The sequence below is a fragment of the Macrobrachium rosenbergii genome, chromosome 8, assembly GCF_040412425.1.
Source record: "Macrobrachium rosenbergii isolate ZJJX-2024 chromosome 8, ASM4041242v1, whole genome shotgun sequence".
NCBI classification, from domain to species: domain Eukaryota; kingdom Metazoa; phylum Arthropoda; class Malacostraca; order Decapoda; family Palaemonidae; genus Macrobrachium; species Macrobrachium rosenbergii.
In genome coordinates this window covers 72,163,588-72,182,738 of record NC_089748.1, presented here as the reverse complement: position 1 = coordinate 72,182,738, position 19,151 = coordinate 72,163,588, and the positions used below count along the sequence as shown (strand labels likewise).

The following is a 19,151-nucleotide window of genomic DNA, read 5'->3' as shown; positions in this document are numbered from 1 at the left end:
GAGCCAGCTGGAATGGGAAAAAGTCTCCGGACTCGTTCATGTTCCCAATAACAACGGAACTCAAGGATGATCTTTGTTGGTGGAATTCCAGGAAGAGACTATCAGAAAGGAAATCTCTTCATCATCTGATCCCCAGCCTAGAGTTCTTTTCAGATGCGGTGAACCTAGGTTGGGGAGCTCTTTTGGGATTAAAAGAAGTGTCAGGAACCTGGTCCCAGGAACAGCAAAACTGGCACATCATCGTAAAGGAATTACAGGCTATATTTCTGGGCCTACAGTGCTTTGCTTCAGAAATACTGGGGAGGACAGTAGCAGTGCATTCAGACAACATGACAGCACTGGCGTACATCAAGAAACAAGGAGGAACCCAATCTTTCTCCCTGTACGAAGCATCAAGGGACATTCTTCTTCGGTTGCACCAGAATGAAACTCAAGTGACAACGCGTTTTATTCTGGGAAGACTCAGTGTTCTCACGGATGAATTGAGTCGTCAAAGACAGATCCTCTCCACAGAATGGACATTAGACCCGTTGGTTTGTCTGGATCTGTGGAAGCTCTGGGGGAAACCAATGATAGATTTGTTCGCAGCCTCCAGAAATCGCCGACTTCCTCTCTTCCGCTCACCACTTCCAGATCCCTTGGCATGGGTGACCGATGCAATGTTGCAGGATGGGTCCAACAAAGACCTGTATGCCTTTCCCCCATTCAGTTTAGTGAGGCAAGTCATCAACAAACTCCAGTTTCATCAAAGCCTTTCCATGATCTTGATAGCCCCCTTCTAGCCAACAAGAGAGTGGTTCCCGGACCTACTAGAACTTCTTGCGGACTTCCCGAGAATGCTGCTACAGAAGCAACAACTTCTCAGGCAGTCTCACTTCCGTTTGTTCCACTAAAAACCTGTCTTCTCTGGCCTTAACAGTGTTCAAACTGTTAGGCGACTGCTCCGAAAGAAGGACTTTTCAAGAGCGGCTGCAAACATAATTGAGAAGTGTAGAAGACAGTCTTCAGATAATGTCTACCAGGCAAAATGGTCCATCTTAGGTCCTGGTGCAGACAAAGTAACGTGTCCTCCTCTAAGACTTCTGTAGCAGAAATAGTGGACCTTCTCCTGTTCCTACACTCCGCTAAAGGACTTTCTACCTCTACCATTTAAGGATACAGAACTATGCTTAGCTCAGTTTTCCACCATAAAGGCATGGACTTATCGTTGAACAAGGATTTGTCTGACCTGATTAAGTCCTTTGACACGGCAAAGCCTAAAGAAAAAACCTTTGCTGTCCTGGAACTTAGACTTGGTCCTCAGGTGGCTTTCCAGTCACGTTTTGAGCCCATGCAATCTATCTCTTTAAGGGATCTAACTAGGAAGACTTTTTCTGGTTGCCTTGGCCACTGCTAAGAGGTCCAGTGAAATCCATGCTTTAGACAGAAACATAGGATTTTCTTAGGGGAGGGCAGTTTGCTCCTTTTCCGTAGACTTTCTTGCTAAGAACGAATCACCATCGAATCCATAGCCTCGTTCTTTTATGATCAAGAACTTGTCCGAGATAGTGGGTCCGTCTGAAGAAGAAAGAACTCTCTGTCCAGTAAGGGCCCTTAAGTTTTATCTTCACAGAGCAAAGAACATTTGTGGTACTTCAAGAAACCTTTGGTGTTCTGTGAAATATCCATCTAGACCCCTGTCTAGGAATGCCCTGGCATTTTTCTGAGGAATCTGATTTCCGAAGCACATCCCATGGTGAAAGAAGACTCACTCTCATCTTTAAAGACAAAACCCACGAGATAAGAGTAGTTGCTAAGTCTTTGGCATTTAAGCGCAGTCTATCCCTTACGTCAATTGTACAAGCAACGTTTTGGAAGTGCAAGTCGGTGTTTGCATTGCATTATTTAAGGAATGTCGAGACGACTCAGTACCTTGGGTCTGTTTTACGCGGCTGGAGTGGTGTTGGGGGAAGGAGATGTAGAAAGCGATGTCCTTTCTTCAATCTCTTCACCTTGCCTAGGGTGTTGAGTTTTGGGAAGCCTGGGAGTACAGGCAGTCCCCGGTTCACGACGGGTCCGGCTTACGACGTTCCGAGGTTACGACGCTTTTCAAATATATTCATCACAAATTATTTCCCGGTTTACGACGCATGTGCCGGGGTTACGACGCGTCGTATGCCGATCTGACGGAAGAAATATGGCTCTGGAATGGCAGAATAATCAAAATTTGGAAGTCTTTTTGATGAAAAACTCAATAAAAATGCAGTTTACATCGTTTTCAATACACCCAAAGCATTAAAAGTAAGGTTTTCTTAGGATTTTTGATGATTTTCGACAATTTTTCGGTTTACGATGCGGCGTAAAAACGGAACCCCTGTCGTAAACCGGGGACTGCCTGTACTATGTACAGGTACTTGGAGTACCCTCCATTCTTTTGGCTTTATGGTTGGGTATTGGTGTTTTTAATTTGAATTTTGGTGGTTATGGTGGCTATTTACTCTGGTTATTTCGTGTGGTACTGCGCCCTGGGCAGGGGCATCTTGTTGTACTTTGCTAGCCATCGGAATTTAGTCCATTGCTACAAAGCACCCACTGTAGTAGTAGGCCCTCAAGGCTTTACCACCTCGCCTCTACTGGATAAGATGAACGCCAACCAGAGGCAGTATCATACTGTAGCAGCTCTCTTATCAGGAAAGGTTCACCAACATTGATTCAGTGTTAGCAAATTTCTATTCTCAAACTCATTACTATTAATAATGTTTTGGGGTAGATATGTCCAACATTCCCACCTCCATTCAATGTGGGAATCAGCTATGTAATTACTGGGTAAGTTACTTATATAAAAATGACATCTTTATAATAAAGTTTTATATGTACTTACCCAGTAATTAGGCTACATAATTGGAGCCACCCGCCTCCCCTCGCTTGGACATAAGGGCATAAACAAATTAATCTCTTTGCTATGTTGTACCTCCTCTTACACCCGAAAATGGGTGGCGCATGTCGCCATAACCATAACAAACTAGCAGACCTGCAGTTTCAAAATTTTGAGCTGCTGGTTAAAAGAAACTAATAGCTATATAATTACTGGGAAGTATATATAAAACTTTATTTTATTATAAAAATGTCCTTTTTAACTGTCCCATTTCTGTCTTAAGTGGAGCATACTAAGAAGGAAGAAAATGGTTTAAAAAAGGTATAGGTGAAATCTCTCAGTGCTGACAGTAATGACCACCAATGCATGCTATTATAGGAATTTGATATTGATATGTTTGTATCCTGTCAAAGAGTTTTTGTATTGTAATTATCTTTTTATTTCAGATGTATAGCATTATACAACAAATGGGGCATTTATGTTCCAGTATACCAAGGCGTTGTCACGCTGTTTGTGGTGCTCAATTTTTCTTTAGCGACTTTTATGGACCCTGGAGTCATACCAAAAGGTAAGGAGATTTTAAGAGTTCATAAGTAATTTGTATTACCAGTTCAGATTTCAGTATTGTAGTTACGTTGTTTTCCAAGCCCAACTGCATGGCTGGAGGCATGAGTTCAGTTGTCGCATCTTCTGGGAAACAATTCCGTTGGTCACAGTGTAAGAGACTCAGTAATATGAGAATGGGTAAGATTGAGAGTCCATATATTCACAGTATTTTATTTTGTCTGCCATCTTAGACTGTTTATTAGTGTTCCATTTTCTCCTGTATGTGATTTATTGTAAGCAAAAGGCCACAGTTTAAATGAGGGTTGCACCACTCACTATAACATGTTTATGTAAATTCTTTGGTGATCCTTTGTGATACTTGCACATACAGGCAGTCCCGGTTATCAGCGGGGTTCCATTTCTGAGGGTGTGGTGATAACCGAAAATTGCAACCAACTGAAAATTGGCAATTTTGGCGATTTTCAGGGGTTATCGGCGCCGAAAAGTGCCGATTTTTGGTTATGGGCGCCTCTGTTAGGTATGTATCAGCGCCAATACCCAATTAGCGGCACCGATAAGCAGAAATCTGTGATTTTCGGCACTGAAAATTGCCGATTTTCGTCACTAGACAAGCCCCATGAAACTGGATCGCTGTTAACCAAGCCCGCCATTAACCAGGGACTGCCTGTATACTTAACCAGAGAGAGACCATAATTCTCCTGGCTAGATTTAAATAAAGATGATTTTTATTCTGGCTAGCTTTAAATAAAGATGATTTTTATATTAGTAACCTACCCAGTAATTACTTAGCTAAGAGTTTCTCTTGCCTCGGCAGCTCAAATTAAAAAATTCATGGGTTACCGCTTCACAGTTTAGTGCAGGTGACTGGTCTCGCCCACTAACGACAGTATTAGGAACTACTCGGCAAATACCCTTCATTACGTTTCTGCCGACGCTCAAGTCAACACGTAGTGTCTTTGGCAGCTTTGTTCTTGAGTTTGCTGGAAATTGCGATAAAAAAATAACAACAGTATGTTCCCAGAAAGGACAGGAGCCGAGCTAAAGAGAGACTGGTGTCAGCCACTGGTAAGATGGCGCCAGACGCATGAGAGCTGGTGCTGTGAGCTCTATATGAAGAGGAACTCGGGCGCTACTGGAAGCTTGGGTGCTATTAGGTGTTTGGGCATTTAACGGGAGCTGCTGAAAAACTCGTACACTGATGGTCCGCTTGGTGCCAAAACTGGCGATCCACAACCAGAATTTCAAGAGACAAAAGTACAAGTCTGTCCCATTAGAAATAAGGTGTGGGCTATACTCCTGCTCCCTGAGACACTCATAGGAAAGTGGAGAAGAGCGAAGATCAGAAAAAATGCCTCTTCAATGGCCACTATTCATTAGAAAAAATGGCATCGGTGTTTTGCTACACTGGACCATCACTAGAAAAAGGCACATCTTTATGAATGCCTTTCCCGTGGCTGTCCGTTGACACCTGCAGCCAGCAGGTTCGACTGAGGCTCAGCTATCTGGGGGCAAAACAGCTTCGGACTCCCACTGACCGACATTATGCCTCCTCCCAGGTTTAGAGGAGTCTGACAGGGACTGGATTTAGGAGAGCCAATAGGGCAGGATAGCCATCACCTCCACTACACATCCAGTAAGACACCTTTCCAGTGGCTGTCTGTCTATACCTGGGACCGGCAACAGGCTCCCAGCTCCCGTTCCTGCACGCCCAGCACCGGGCAGCTACTCCTGTTGGCCCAGCTGCGGACTCTGAGCATGCGGTACAATCTTCAAGACATTCTCTAGGACGACAAGTTCCCACCTTGGAATCGGATGACCCCTCACTAGCTCCCATCAAGGACCAATTGTTCAAGATCTTAGCTTCATTAGGAAAGCTTCCACTGCAAAGCCTGTTCAAGATCTGTCTCTATCTCTGGTCTCTTCTGATGAAGATGATGCAGACCAAGACACTTCTCCACCCATGGCTTGTGCATCTCTTCTTCGTTTTCTTCTCTTGAGCTATCCCGCCTTCTTCACTCCAGCTACTCCCCCTCCTGCCTCTGCCTTTCTTATAATTAGTGTTCTGGATGAACATGCTCATCTTCCTCTAGAAAGGCCATGAAGGAGATTGATGACTGGCACTCATTGAAGAGAGAGCAAGGCAAAGCAATCTTTGCCCAACCCCCCCTCTTACCTGATCAAGAGGAAATATCAGCTGTATGTAATCGGGGCAGTTCCCTCCTTGGGAGTCCTCCTCCCTGGGGGACTTATTCACTCGTCTTGTCAGTCAGCCTTCGCTTCGACCAAAGTCTTCTTCTCGTTGGAGCTTGATCATCTAGTCAAAAACCTCTTCAAGGCTTTTGAAGTTCTTAGCTTTTTGGACTGGACAGTGGGATTTCTTGCCAAGGAGATCAAGAATTTTAGGGGTTTAGACGATCTTTTCGCAGCAGACCTGTTTGGCGTCCTTTCTTGTGCCGATAAAGCCATAAGAGACAGCTCCTTGGAAATCGCGTCGTTCTTCACCTTTGGAGTTCTTAAGAAGAGAGAACTTTGGTGTTCCTTCACCACAAGAGGAGTCACGTCTTCTCAGAGATCCACCTTACTGTTTTCGCCGCTGGACTCGGCGCATCTGTTTCCACACTCGATTGTTGAGCAGATCGCATCGCATCTGCAGAAGAAGTCCACGCAGGATCTGCTGGCACAGTCGTCTCAACGCCCCAAGAGTTCATAGTCTGCATCCTTCATTCCAAAGTTCATCTCTCTGCTTCAGCAGCATCCCTTTCTTGGGAATAGACCAAAATCTCAATCAAGACCTCGCGCCAATCTGCGTTTTCAACCCAGACCCCTCCAAGAAGAACCCCTCCATTAAACTTCCACCTAAGAAGTGAGCCGGAAGTCCTTCATGCCCAAGTAGGAGCCAGACTTCTCTTGTTCTGGGAGAAGTGGGATCTTGGGAAGCAGAACCGTAGGTCATCAAAGTATCAAAGGAGGGCTACTACATCCTGTTTTCGGAGAACCCTCCTTTAGTATCCTTTCCCATCGCCTTGATGGCCTACTCAAAAGGCTCAGAGAGACATTTGCCCCTTTCAAAGGAAGTATCCTCTCTCTTACTGAAGAGAGCCCTAGAGGAAGTAGAAGACGTTCATTCTCAGGGCTTCTACAATCGTCTGTTTGTAGTTCCCAGAGCATCAGGAGGCTGGAGACAGGTCCTGGACGTAAGCGCCCTCAATCGCTTCATAATAACAACAGAGTTCAGGATGGAGAAAAGCCAGTCAGTCATGGCTTCCATTCACCCAGGCAATTGGATGATCACACTGGATATGCAAGATGCATATCTTCATATTCCCATTCATCCAATTTCCAGGAAGTACCTCAGGTTTGTCTTCCAAGGAAAAGTCTACCAGTTTCGGTCCCTCTGCTTCGGCCTCTCCATGGCCCCTCAAGTATTCTCTTGAGTCCTCTCTCCTCTCGCCAAATGGCTCCACCTAATTGACATAAGCATCAGCCTTTACCTGGACAACTGGCTTCTTCGATCACCCTCGAAGCAGAAGTGCACGAAGGACCTTCAGACAACTCTACAGCTTTCTCAAGATGTAGGAATTTTTCTAAATCTCCAGAAATCCCAGTTGGTTCGGACACAGGAGATTCTTTATTTGGGGGTGATTCTCAACTCGGACTTTCGGGTTTTTCCTTCCCCAAGAGAATCACAAATTGCCTACAGACAATTTGTAAGTTTCTCTCCCTTTCATCGTGTTCGGCCCGTCAATGGATGATTCTTTTAGGGACTCTGTCATCCATTTTTATTCCTTTTTACTCAGGAATGGTTGTTCTGGATAGGATCAGTATCCTAAGGGACCAGCTAACAAGAAGAATAGTATTCTGCCTATAGAATGGCTCTGAATTTTCAACTGTCAGTTTTCTTAAGAACTAATAAATATGAATGTAGGCATATTAGTCACTTGGAATAGAAAGTTACCAATATTTAGTTTTCACTGATTTGGTGGGCGTTTTCAGCAGTATTAGAATACTGCTGAAAATGCCAGCCAAATCAGTTGGTTATAGAACCTTACATCTCTCATTTTATGACTGGAGGAGAGATTCTTAAAAGATTCAAGAATCCAAAGAATATAGGATGTTCCTAGGGGTACCTTGGTGTCTTAGGAGGAATGATCTTGGGTTCTATTGCCTCTTTAGTATATTTCCCTAGTACTCATACTTTAAATTTTTATAAAACTTCCACTTGCTAAAATTTTCCAAGTTTCCATATGATTCAGATGTCATGTGGACACCATAACCATCTTTTGCTAGGGTGAGGTTTGTCTGTTGTTGGCTAGGGATGTATCGTAAAGTTGGCAAGAGGTTCATCTACTAATGTTTTCAGAAGCAGTGGTTAGTTCTCTCTTCTGGAGTTGAACTGGAGGTATTTCCTGACCCTGCACCTCTATAGGCAACTTCATTAAGTTCGTAGTTTCCTAGTTATTCTAAATGCTGTCAGTTCCAGCTATTAGAGTTTAGGTTTTTGCCTTACTATGTTATAGGTAATGCTATACTAAACATTGCTTACAACCTGGACCACAGGAGGTCTTTAGGTCGGGTGTAATTAACGAGCCCGGTACACCGTAACTCTTTTTAGGAATCTTGATGGATTTAGTTTTGCCCCCAAAGCTGTCTGAGTCTTAAGTAAAGCCTCTTAAGCACTTCAACCCTCTCTTGCTACCTCTAGAACCTGTGATATGGTAAGAGAATTACAAATGTTGTTCAATGCTGACTTTTGCATTGAAGATACCAGTCTTTTGGTCCTGACCAAGGTTTCCCTCTCAGGGTTGTTAAATGCAGACTGGACCGTATTGATAGATGATGAGGTTGACACTCTTATGCCAGGTAGGGCAGTTAGAGTGTGCTCAAATAGAGTTGTCTAAATGCTCTGTCCCCCTTTTCTGTTAAGTGGTCAAATTAGCACACACAACCTTATCCCGAGTTATTACTTTTGCTGGAGGTTATTATTCAGTATGAAAACTAGTGGATGTACTCAGTTATTGCGATAAATAATAGTATGGAAGGTGCTCAACATCCAGAGGCTGGCTGTAGACAGTCGGCTGTGAGTATCCCTTTATGGGCCTGTTTGAGACTAAGGGAAGTCATCTTTTTTCCAATTTTTGGTTTACCAGAGCAAGGTCCTCTAACTTGGGCCAGGGACAGCAAGCTGTTCTCTAGGTAGGTAGGTCTAGACCAGTGATCTTCAAAAAATTAAGGCCGGTAATTTTGCAATATTTGAGAACTTTTGTGAAGTTGTTGAAGGTGAAAAAGAACTAGATCCTTGTCTCCAAAATGAAATAATCAACCACCTTCAAAATGTGGGTCAAGAATTTTCCAGATACTTCCCTTATCTTGAATCCACAGATCTGTTATTTATAGCAGATCCATTTAATATTGAGCCAGATTCTGTGCCAGACCCTGACCAAGATGAATACTTGGAAATGAAATTTGATTCCAGTGTAAAGTGTTTGCAAAAAGAACTCTCTGTACAGGAATTCTGGGCTCAAGTAAGTGCATCATACCCTAGAATTGGTAAGCGTGCACTGAAAATACTTCTACCTTTCTCCTCCTCTTACTTATGTGAATCAGACTTTTCTACTTACTTGAAATCAAAACAAAAGCAAGAAACCTTCCTAGAGGTGGAGGATGACATACAATGTGCCTTGTCCACAATTCTCCCCCGATTTGATAAGCTTGTAGATATGAAACAAGTACATCCATCTCATTAGCTGTCATACCCGAGTTAGTGGTTACCATGAAAAGCAGAGAAGTTGAGTTTTATGTTTATCTTTTGGCCATGTTTCAAGCTGTAAGGTTAAGTACATGAATTTTATTTACAATAATCAAAGTTCAGTCATTGATTTCTGGATTATTAAATTTAACTTTCATGAAAATTTCTTAGATACATATACCAAATAATGCATTTATGAAAATTCTGTTTGAACATTTTAAGAAAATGTAATAAAAGTTCCTTAAGTACCTGGTATCGTATGTTTTATTATGAACATAATTAATATGCTAAATCTGAAGGGCAGTAGGCCATGAATATTTGGAAAGGCCTAAAGTGGGCCGTCGTATTAAAAAGTTTGAAGACCAATGTTCTAGACTGTAATGCTTTCCTACTTTTGCTAGGTTTCAGGAAGTAATCAGTGTATTAGGACAACTTTGTAAGTTGTATCTTGGCATTGATTACCCCAGGTGACCAGGAAAGGCTGGGTTTCGAGATTCTTTCAGAGGTGGATGCAAGCAACCGAGAGATGAAAGTTTGCATCACACCCCACAAGCTACAGATGACTTCCGGGTATTGTCTTTGGTTCTGGTGAGCTCAAGGTGGGATCTCACAGTAATGCCATTATAAATGCTTGGAGAGAATCTACTAATAAATTCTTCTAACACTGGTGGTCATAGTGTAAGTTCGGGGTTTTGTCCAGCACCAATACCTCTATAAACAGCATGGTAAGGTTTCTGTTGTTTCTCAAACATGAGGAAACTTCTTGGTAGCAGCTTTTAAGGATAAAGGGCCGTGTTGGCTTTGTCTGTAGGCTTGTCTTAGGACTGAGAACCTAGATGTTTTTCAAGGTGTTAAAGTGGAGTTTCCTAGGTCTCTGCATTATACTTTACCTTGGAATCTCTATGCGGTTCTTCAGTTCATTATTTTGTCGACCTTTGAACTGTTTAGAACTAGCTCCTTGTGAAGAGGTTTCTATGGAAACTTAACAGTAGCCTTAGACACAGCTAAAGAGTTAGAGGGCCACAATCTTAGATAAGATAGGCCTTGCTAAAGACAAGGCAATTACCTCTCCCGTATTTTGAACTGAGTACAGTTTTGGACGAGACCCTCGTACCTACAAAAGTATCTTTACCTAGTCTGGGGTCACTATGGCTTGAGGAACTTGGCCCCTTGGCGGTCCAGTACTATCTGTAAGGTTTGTTGGAATTGTGCTAACAGAATTAAACCTGATGTAAAGGTTCTGTCTTGAGTCCTAGAGTAGAATGCAATATCCTTTTCATTTGGTCTTTGGTTAAGGACTTTCATGCTAATTTCAATCCTTAATGTAAGGTAAGCCACTGGACATGTGAGCAGTGGCTACAACTTTTAAATTTGAGAACTTATCCTTGGATAAGATATTGCAGTCACTCAGTGGCAAGGTAAACTTGTACTTGCTTTGCTTATCTTCATGGTGCGGAGATTAAGTACGATTATTGCAGAGCAGTAACTCCTCTGGTTTGTTCAGGGGATATTATGTTGTGAATCGATAGGTAGGCTTTTTTGGTTTACTGCCTTTTAAACCTGGTTGTGGTGGAAAGCTTGGAGGCACACTGTGTTGAGTATTACAAATAAACCTTTTTTGTACATATGTACTTGTTACATATGCATCATTGGCTCTACAGGGTTTTGGCATAGTAACCCTACCCTTCCTTCTGCTGAAGGGGGCATCCTCCAAAGAGACCTCAGCTATCTTCATGATGAGGTCCTCATACTTGAGTGACAATCCTCCTAAGGCGACATTAATAGCCTATGGATTGAATTCACTGGGTAAAACAAACACTTTTGTATAAATGTATTGTTACTAGGTAGTCTTTAAGGGTTTGCTGATTTTCACTTTGCCCACCACCTGCTTAAAATGTGGGAATCAGTGATATAATGGAGAGGTAGGTTCATTTCACAAATATAAATACATCATTTAAGATTTATTTTCTTAATGCCTCTAGGGTTGCAACCCAAAAAAACAAGCTTTTTTATGGAAAAAAGTTTTTTTCACTTATACAACTTACCCGGTAGTTACATATAGCTGTTGTCTTTGACGTCACGGCAGTATTCAAATTTCGCGCTAGCGCTAGCGTTACGAAAGGTGATCCCTCTACCCCCCGCCCTCTATCGGGTATCGGGAACCGTCCCAAGAACACGTCATTAGTTTTTGCGTGCCGAACCGGTATCACGGTTCTGCTGCTGGTACTATTTCTCAACAATTCGAACTTCTAGTTCCTTTTTTGGTGAAGTACTCGGTTTGTTGTTTTTGCTGGCGCTAGTTATTGCTTGAGCGTTATTCTTAGTTAGACTATTATGTCTGATTCAGGTTCTAGTGGTATCCGCTTTTGCAGCAAAGGCTGCAAAACCAGGCTTGTTAAGCTTAGTTTAGATCTGCACACTTCTTGCTTTTCATGCAAGGGGCAAAAATGTTCTGCTGACTTGACTTGTAACGAGTGTGAACTACTAACTTTGTCTGACTGGAGTGCTTTTGGGAAGTACATGAAGAAGCTAGAGAAAGATAGGATAAGGAAGGCCTCTTCTAGGTCTTGAGGTCAGGAGGTAGTCAAGAGGTTTTCGTAAACCCTATTAACCCTGCTCCCCTGTAGTTCCTGTAGTTTTACCTGCCCCGGACACCGTTTCTCCCAATCCTGATACCGTGTCAGTCCTTAATGCTTTTATGTCTTCCATGCAGAAAATGGGAGACAATTTGCTGCGATTAGTAGACCGCAGTGATAATGCAAGTGTTGTGCCTTGTGTAAGTGTTGTGGAGGAGGTAGCTTCTCGGCCCATTCACACTCCCAGGTCTAGGCCCTTGTCAAGCTCCCAGGTTCCAGGAGAAGGCATGCGAGCTTGAAAGCCGAAAGGAGGTGAGTGGGACCTGCTCCCGAGCAGTTGCCCCTCAAGCAGTCCTGTTGCCGCTTCCCAGGCTGCTGGCCCTCACCACCGAAAAGGTGAGGAGGCGGATAGTGTCAGTGGATCCAGTTGGAGTTCCTCTCCGCCTAGAGGTTGGCGTTGCTGACTCTTCTAGACCTTTGAAGAGGTCTCGTCTGCTTTCACCATCGAAGATTCCTAAGAAGAAGGCTCTTCTGGAGGATCCTACCCCTTCCTGTAGCTTTTGGGCAGAACCGGAGAGGCTTTCTTCGCCGGACTTGTCTCATTCGTTTCGGCTGAGCCTCCTTATAAGACAGTTGCATCTGAGAGGTCTGCTCCTTTGGCGCCAGCGACTCCTGTGACTCCTGTTCCTGTGGCGCCTGCTCCAGCATTTGATGGACCTCAACAGCTAGTGATTGACGGAATCAACGCCCGTTTGGACTCGATTTTACAACTTTTGCCTAAAAGGTCAAGTCTCTTCTTTGGCTCCTCCCCTACGATGCCAGCGGCGCCACCTCAACTCCTCTTTCTGTCGCCCGGTAGCGCCGCGCTTGCGCCTCCGTTGGCGCCACCTTTGGCTGCTGTGCCGATTGCGCCTCCTTTGGCGCCTCCTGTGATACCAGCGGCACCCGCCTCGGCTACTCTGTCTGCCACTCCGGTAAGCGCGCGCCGCTTGCGCCTTCATTGGCGCCACCTGTTGTTGTGGTACCGCTGGCTCCTCCTTTGGCGCCACCCAGGTTGCTGTACCAACTCGCCTCCTTTGGCGCCTCGATGGCTCCTCAACAGGCTCAAACTCTTTGGTGACACAGCAAGAATATGTCACGAGCCTTCCAGCCCCTTTCGTGTAACTCAAGTTTCAGTTCAAGGGGACTTGGATGAAGACGTTGTCCAGCTGGACTTATCCCCAGTATCTGACGAACTCCTCTCGGGCTTAGAGGAGCAGTGTAAGGAGAAGTCTCCGCAACTCTCTTCTTACAAGAAGCTCTTGAAGTTCTTTATTGAGAACTTCCTGATTGCGTTCGCCTACGGCTCCTCCGTCTCCTGGGTCCCAGTACAAGAGGACAAGGCTTCTGTTTTCTTCTTGGACTTTCCAAACTTGTCCTGTCCGTCTCGTGAAGAAAGGCCTTAGAAGATGGATGCTTGGCTGGCCGAGAAGAGGGAAATTGGAAAGAACGTCTTCTGTCTTCCTCCTCCTCGTCGTTCCTTCCGTAACCGGAGTTGGTATGAGACTGGGGAAATGTTTTCCCTGGGTGTGGCTGCCTCCGCACAGGGGGACTTCTCCAGTCTCATGGATGCCAATAGGAGGACTGCACTTAATTCTGCGAAGGTTTTCTTTACGTCCTCCAAACTGGATCAAGTTTTCAAGAGCGTGTTTTGGACTCTTGAAATAGTGAGCTTCCTGGACTGGGCGATTGCGGCCTTAGCCAGGAAGATTAAGGATTTTAATCTTCCTTCTGAGCTCTTGGATGATGTGGTAGGAGTAGTGGACTGCATTGATAGGGCATCTGCGTGGTGCAGTAGAACTGGCCTCTTTATTTACGGCAGGGGTTCTCAAAAGAGGCAACTTTGCTGCTCCTTCTTAGCAAAGGTGTTTCTTCAAACCAGAAGTCGCTCTCTTGTTTTCTTCTTTGGACAAGGCACATCTGTTTCCGCAAGAGTTGGTTGCTGCAATTTCCCAGGCGTTAGCCAGAAGTCAACCAGGATCTTTTGTCGCAGTCTGCCAAGAAAGCGAAAAGACCTGTGCTTTCTACCGCTTCTGTGCGCGGTGTTTCCCGTCCCCTGCTTTCTCGTTTGGACAGTATAAAGGAAGATCCTCTAGGCGTGTTTTGGCAGGGCCAGAGGAAAAGGCAAAGCCACGCCTAGAACCTCGACGGCCCCAGAGAAGAAATGAACCTTTTGTCCTCCATTCAGCAGTAGGAGCCAGACTGCAAAGGTTCCGGCAAGAGTGGAACGGATCTCGGCAGACCCTTGGGCGATCCAAGTTTTGAAGGAAGGATATGCCATCCCCTTCCTTTCCAAACCTCCTTTAGTGGAGGCTCCAGTTTCTTTACAGGCGTGCTCGCACAACTCCATGAAACTAGGCGCCCCTTCGCTCAGAAGTCCGAGCCATGCTGGAGAAGAAGCGATAGAACTGCTTCATGCCCCTCTATCTCCAGGTTTCTACAATCGTCTGTTCCTGGTTACGAAAGCATCAGGGGATGGAGACCCGTCCTGGGCGTGAGTGCGTTGAATGTCTTCGTTCAGAAGACAAAATTCTCCATGGAGACAACTCAGTCGGTCTTGGCGTCTTTACATCAGGGGATTGGATGGTTTCGATAGACCTAAAAGACGCTTATTTTTCACGTCCCAATACACCCAGATTCAAGGAAGTTCCTGAGGTTCGTCTTCGAGGACAGGTGTATCAGTTCCGTTCCCTCTGCTTGGTCTGTCGACAGCCCCACCAAGTTTTCACAAGGGTCCTGTTATCAGTAGCCAGACATCTTCACCTGGAAGGAATTCGAGTTTCTATGTACCTCGACGATTGGCTGCTCAAAGCTGCTTCGAGGGGAGAGCTGTATGGAGGACCTATCAAAGACTCTTCAAGTAGCAAAGTCTCTAGGCCTCATGGTCAACGAGAAGAAGTCTTGCCTTACTCCCAGTCAACAGATTGTCTATTTGGGAGTGAGTCTGGACTCTCAGACTTTTCAGGCTTTTCTGTCCAGCCAACGGATAGCCTCATGCCTGCAGAAGATCGACGACTTTCTGCAGAGGAAGATTTGTTCTGCGAGCGAGTGGATGAGCCTCGTGGGAACCTTAGCTTCAGTGGAGAAGTTTGTAAGACTGGGGCGCTTAAACCTGAGGCCACTGCAGTTTTACCTGCAGAGAAGTGGCCCAGGAAACAGTTCCCGGACTCCTTCACCTTCGCCATTTCGGAAGAGATAAAGGAGTGCCTCCGTTGGTGGAGGTCAGAAGGAAGGCTGTCACAAGGACTTCCTCTTCAGCTTCGAACCCAGACCTAACTCTGTTTTCCGGCGCCTCGGACAAGGGCTGGGGAGCGACTATGGGGACAAAAAAGTTTCAGACCCAGTGGCAAGAGAAGAGAGAAACTGGCATATCAATCGAAAGGAACTAAAAGCGGTTCACTTAGCCCTGTTGGCCTTTCAACAAGAAGTGGAAGGCAAATGCGTCTTGGTCCAGGCAGACAACACGACTGCTCTGGCATACATTCGGAAACGGGGGGGCACTCACTCGTGGTCCCTCACGAGACCTCGAGGAGCTACTAGTTTGGGCGGAGGAGATCGGGACCAGACTAGTGAGATTCATTCAAGGGAGAGAAATGTAGCGGCGGACCTTCTCAGCAGAAAGAACCAGGTCCTGTCCAACGAGTGGACTTTACATCCCCTAATTTGCGAGGAGCTATGGAAGGTATGGGGGCGTCCGCTCATAGATCTCTTTGCAACCGACAAAACGACTCGGCTGCCCCTTTACTGCTCTCCGGTTCCAGACAACAAAGCGGTTTCGTGGATGCAATGTTCATGGACTGGTCGGAACCTGGATCTTTATGCCTTTCCCCGTTCAAGATCCTGCGGCAAGTCATCTCGAAGTTCTCAAGCCATCGGAACGTAAGGATGACTCTGGTGGCTCCATTCTGGCCGTCAGAGAGTGGTTCCCGGACCTTCTAAACCTACTGTCAGACTTTCCGAGACTTCTGCCAGAGAGACCAGATTTACTCAGACAGCCGCACTTTCAGAGGTTCCACCAAAACTTGTCCGCTCTTCATCTTGTCGCCTGCAGACTGTCAGAGACTCATCAGAAAGAGAGAGGCTTTTCAAGAGAGGCTTGGAAGCTATCGCTGAAGCCAAGAAGAGAATCCTCTGACAATGTTTACCAGGCGAAGTGGACACAGTTTAGGTCCTGGTGTCGAAGAGAAGGCGTGTCTTCTTCTTCGGCGTCTATAGCCCAGATGGCCAGTTTTTCTCTTGTTCCTCCACAGAGAGAAAAAAAGCTTGCTGTGCCTACTATTAAAGGGTATAGAGCCATGTTAGCCTGGTCTTTCGACATAGGGGTCTTGAAGTGTCTTTGAGTCAAAAACCTTTCAGATCTGATTAGATCATTTAATACGTCAAAGAGGGACCAGAAGAGACCAGTGGCGTGGAATCTTGACGTAGTGCTGAGATGGTTACGGTCTCAGTCCTTTGAACCGATGGCGAACATCTCCTTGAAGGATCTCACGAAAAAGACTTTTTTTTGGTAGCTCTGGCTACGGCCAGGAGGGTAAGTGAGCTACATGCGATAGATAAAAGAGTAGGCTTTGCTAAGGGGAAGGCAGTATGTATGTCTACTCTTGGTTTCTTAGCCAAGAACGAAGGACCCGTCTAGACCTTGGCCAAGAGAGTTTGAAAGTGGGACCTTTCCCAATTGGTCGGTCCCGAAGAACCCGAGAGGTACCTCTGCCCTGTGAGAGCTCTCAAGTTCTACGTTCAGAGAACGAAGAAGCTCAGAGGTCCCAGTGACCACCTCTGGTGCTCAGTTAGAGATCCTTCTAGGCCTCTCTCTAAGAATGCCCTTTCCTTCTTTTTGAAGCCTGATAAAAGAAGCTCATGAGCATTGTGCTGACTCGGAGATGAGTATTCTTAAGGTAAAAGCGCACGAGATAAGAGCAGTTTCGACTTCTGTAGCCTTTAGCAGAAACTTATCTGTGAAAGACTTGGTTAAGTCCACCTTTTGGAGATGCAAGTCAGTGTTTGCATCGCATTATTTAGTGGACGTGCAAACTGTTTTCGAAGAGTGCAGTACTCTGGGGCCCTTTATTGCGACTGACATGGTGTTGGGGAGGGTGAAAGGAGTCCGCTCCTTAACTAACATTTTCACCTTGGTGTTGGGGTTGTTGTTTTTTAAGGTTGTCTGGAGATACATGGTGTGGTAGTATCTTCCAGTTTTTAATCTTTGGTATTGGTTTTATGGTAATGTTAGGTGATCCCTCGTTTTGTTGTTCGTTGTACTGCGCCTGATCAAGGGCATCAGACTTGTCGTCATTTGCAGCCATGTTCTCACGGCAGGTACTGTTTTTATTGTGTCCGACACACGGATCCCTTATATCCTCTCGGCACAATATAAAGGCCAAGCAGACTACAGAGGCAGTAACCACTGAGTCAGCTACCTTTAAAGGTAAGGAACCTATGTCTAACTTGTTGCAAGTAGATAATTCCAAGAATTTTATTAGCTGCCAGTGCCCCACCTCCTCAAGGTGCCAATCAACTATATGTAACTACCGGGTAAGTTGTATAAGTGAAAATGACATTTTTATGATAAAATAACGTTTCACTTATACTTACCCGATAGTTACATAATCTAACCCTCCTCCTCCCCTCACCTGGGCAGTTGGGCAAAAACTTATGGCGTGTTCTTGGGACGGTTCCCGATACCCGATAGAGGGCGGGGTAGAGGATCACCTTTCGATAGCGCTAGCGCGAATTTGAATACTGCCGTGACGTCAAAGGCGACAGCTATATGTAACTACCGGGTAAGTATAAGTGAAGCGTTATTTTATCATAAAAATGTCATTTCATGAAAAAAAAAAACAGCCAAAAAAAAAAAAAAATGGCCATTTTTTTTAAACGTTTATTCATATTCTGTTGCTTCCTAAACTTCAAAAAATTGGCCAACTGTGCTTATATTATGCATAGATTGCAAAAAAAATATTATTTCAATGATTCCTCTATTTCCTCTAAATCTAGAAGGAAGGTGTGGGTCTTAAATAATATCATAAGTCTATAATAACTATAAGCAAGGTCTTCAAAAATGGAGAAATTGGATGCAAGAAAATAAAAATGGAAAAAACATTTTTTTTTTCCTGAAAAAACACAAAATGAAAAGAACCTTTTTTTCACAACCCTATTTACCTCTCCATTATATAAACTGCCTTCCCTACCCCCCCACATTCAAAGTGGACAGGAGTAGACTTAAGGCTACGGGTGTTTGTACCTGTTAGTCCCGGGAGCGGGGCCGCCGGTAGGTGGATAGAAGAAGGATACTGTATTCATAGAAAAAGAGTGTTCTCATGTTTTGTTTGAATCTGTTGAACTCCTGTTGGCACGGAAAAGCTAAATGTTAAAAAAAAAAATCTTGAAGTATTTATACTTTTAGTTTTTTGGTTGGTAGCTGTGCATGTATTGAAAGTGAATGTAAGTTTTAGAAAGTCATTTATGTAGTTTTACTTACCTTAGATTTGTTATTTTATATGCCGCTGAAGTGCCACAGATCGTATATAATGATATGCAATGAAGTCAGTAACTCCATAATCATATACCAGATAGTAATTTTATGTCACTAATTTTCACTCTACAAAATTGTATTACCCGATATGTTTGTAAACCAGCTCACATGATTAAAGAAAACTTTTGATTGTTTCCCTCTTTATGAGGTTGAGAACAAATGATATATGCTTTTTATGGCATTCCTTACTTATTAGTTTAAGTATGATGAGCTACATTGTCAGTTTTCTCTGTAATTTAGCTTGTGGAAGGTTATAATGGTTAATTAACCCTTTTGCTGCACAGGACTGATCTCTTTGGTCTTTAAAAGGTCTCATCCATGATGTGGGATTTGCCTATTAAGTCATAAATCTTTTGGTTTTAGTCGGGCAGCTCATATTAGAGAACACGTTTTCCTCATCATCATAAGGAGCTTTTGTCTATAGTTTAGCAAAAAATGGCAATATTTGATTTCCAACTTACAAGATACAGTAAACCCTCCGTATTCGCGGGGGATGCGTACCACCCCCCCACGAATAGCTAAAATCCGCAAATACTGAGAACCCTTCTAAAAACACTTAGAACTGCCTATTTTGATAGTTTAAACACAAAAAAAAAAGCTAAAAATGCATGTACAGGTATTATCCTAGTTACAATGGGGTTAGGTTCCAAAAAACCCATCGTTTGTTGGAAAAACTCATCTCGAATATAGCCTAGCCTACACTAGGGTATTCAGTACCATGTATACGTATATGGTAGCCTAGCTTACACTATAAAGTGTACTCTATACAGTGAACCCCCCCGTATTCGTGGGGGATGCCTACCACACACCCCCCCTGCGAATAGCTAAAATCCGCGA

General features: G+C 44.4%; 1 protein-coding gene across 1 annotated transcript in view; it reads left to right on the top strand.

The window, feature by feature from the left end:
- The window catches only part of Zdhhc8 (zinc finger DHHC-type containing 8), a 158,439-nt gene that overhangs the window by 12,497 nt on the left and 126,791 nt on the right, over positions 1-19,151 (top strand). The window contains 1 exon segment of the mRNA XM_067108001.1: positions 3,301-3,422. Within this exon segment, the coding sequence (XP_066964102.1) occupies positions 3,301-3,422 (122 nt within the window).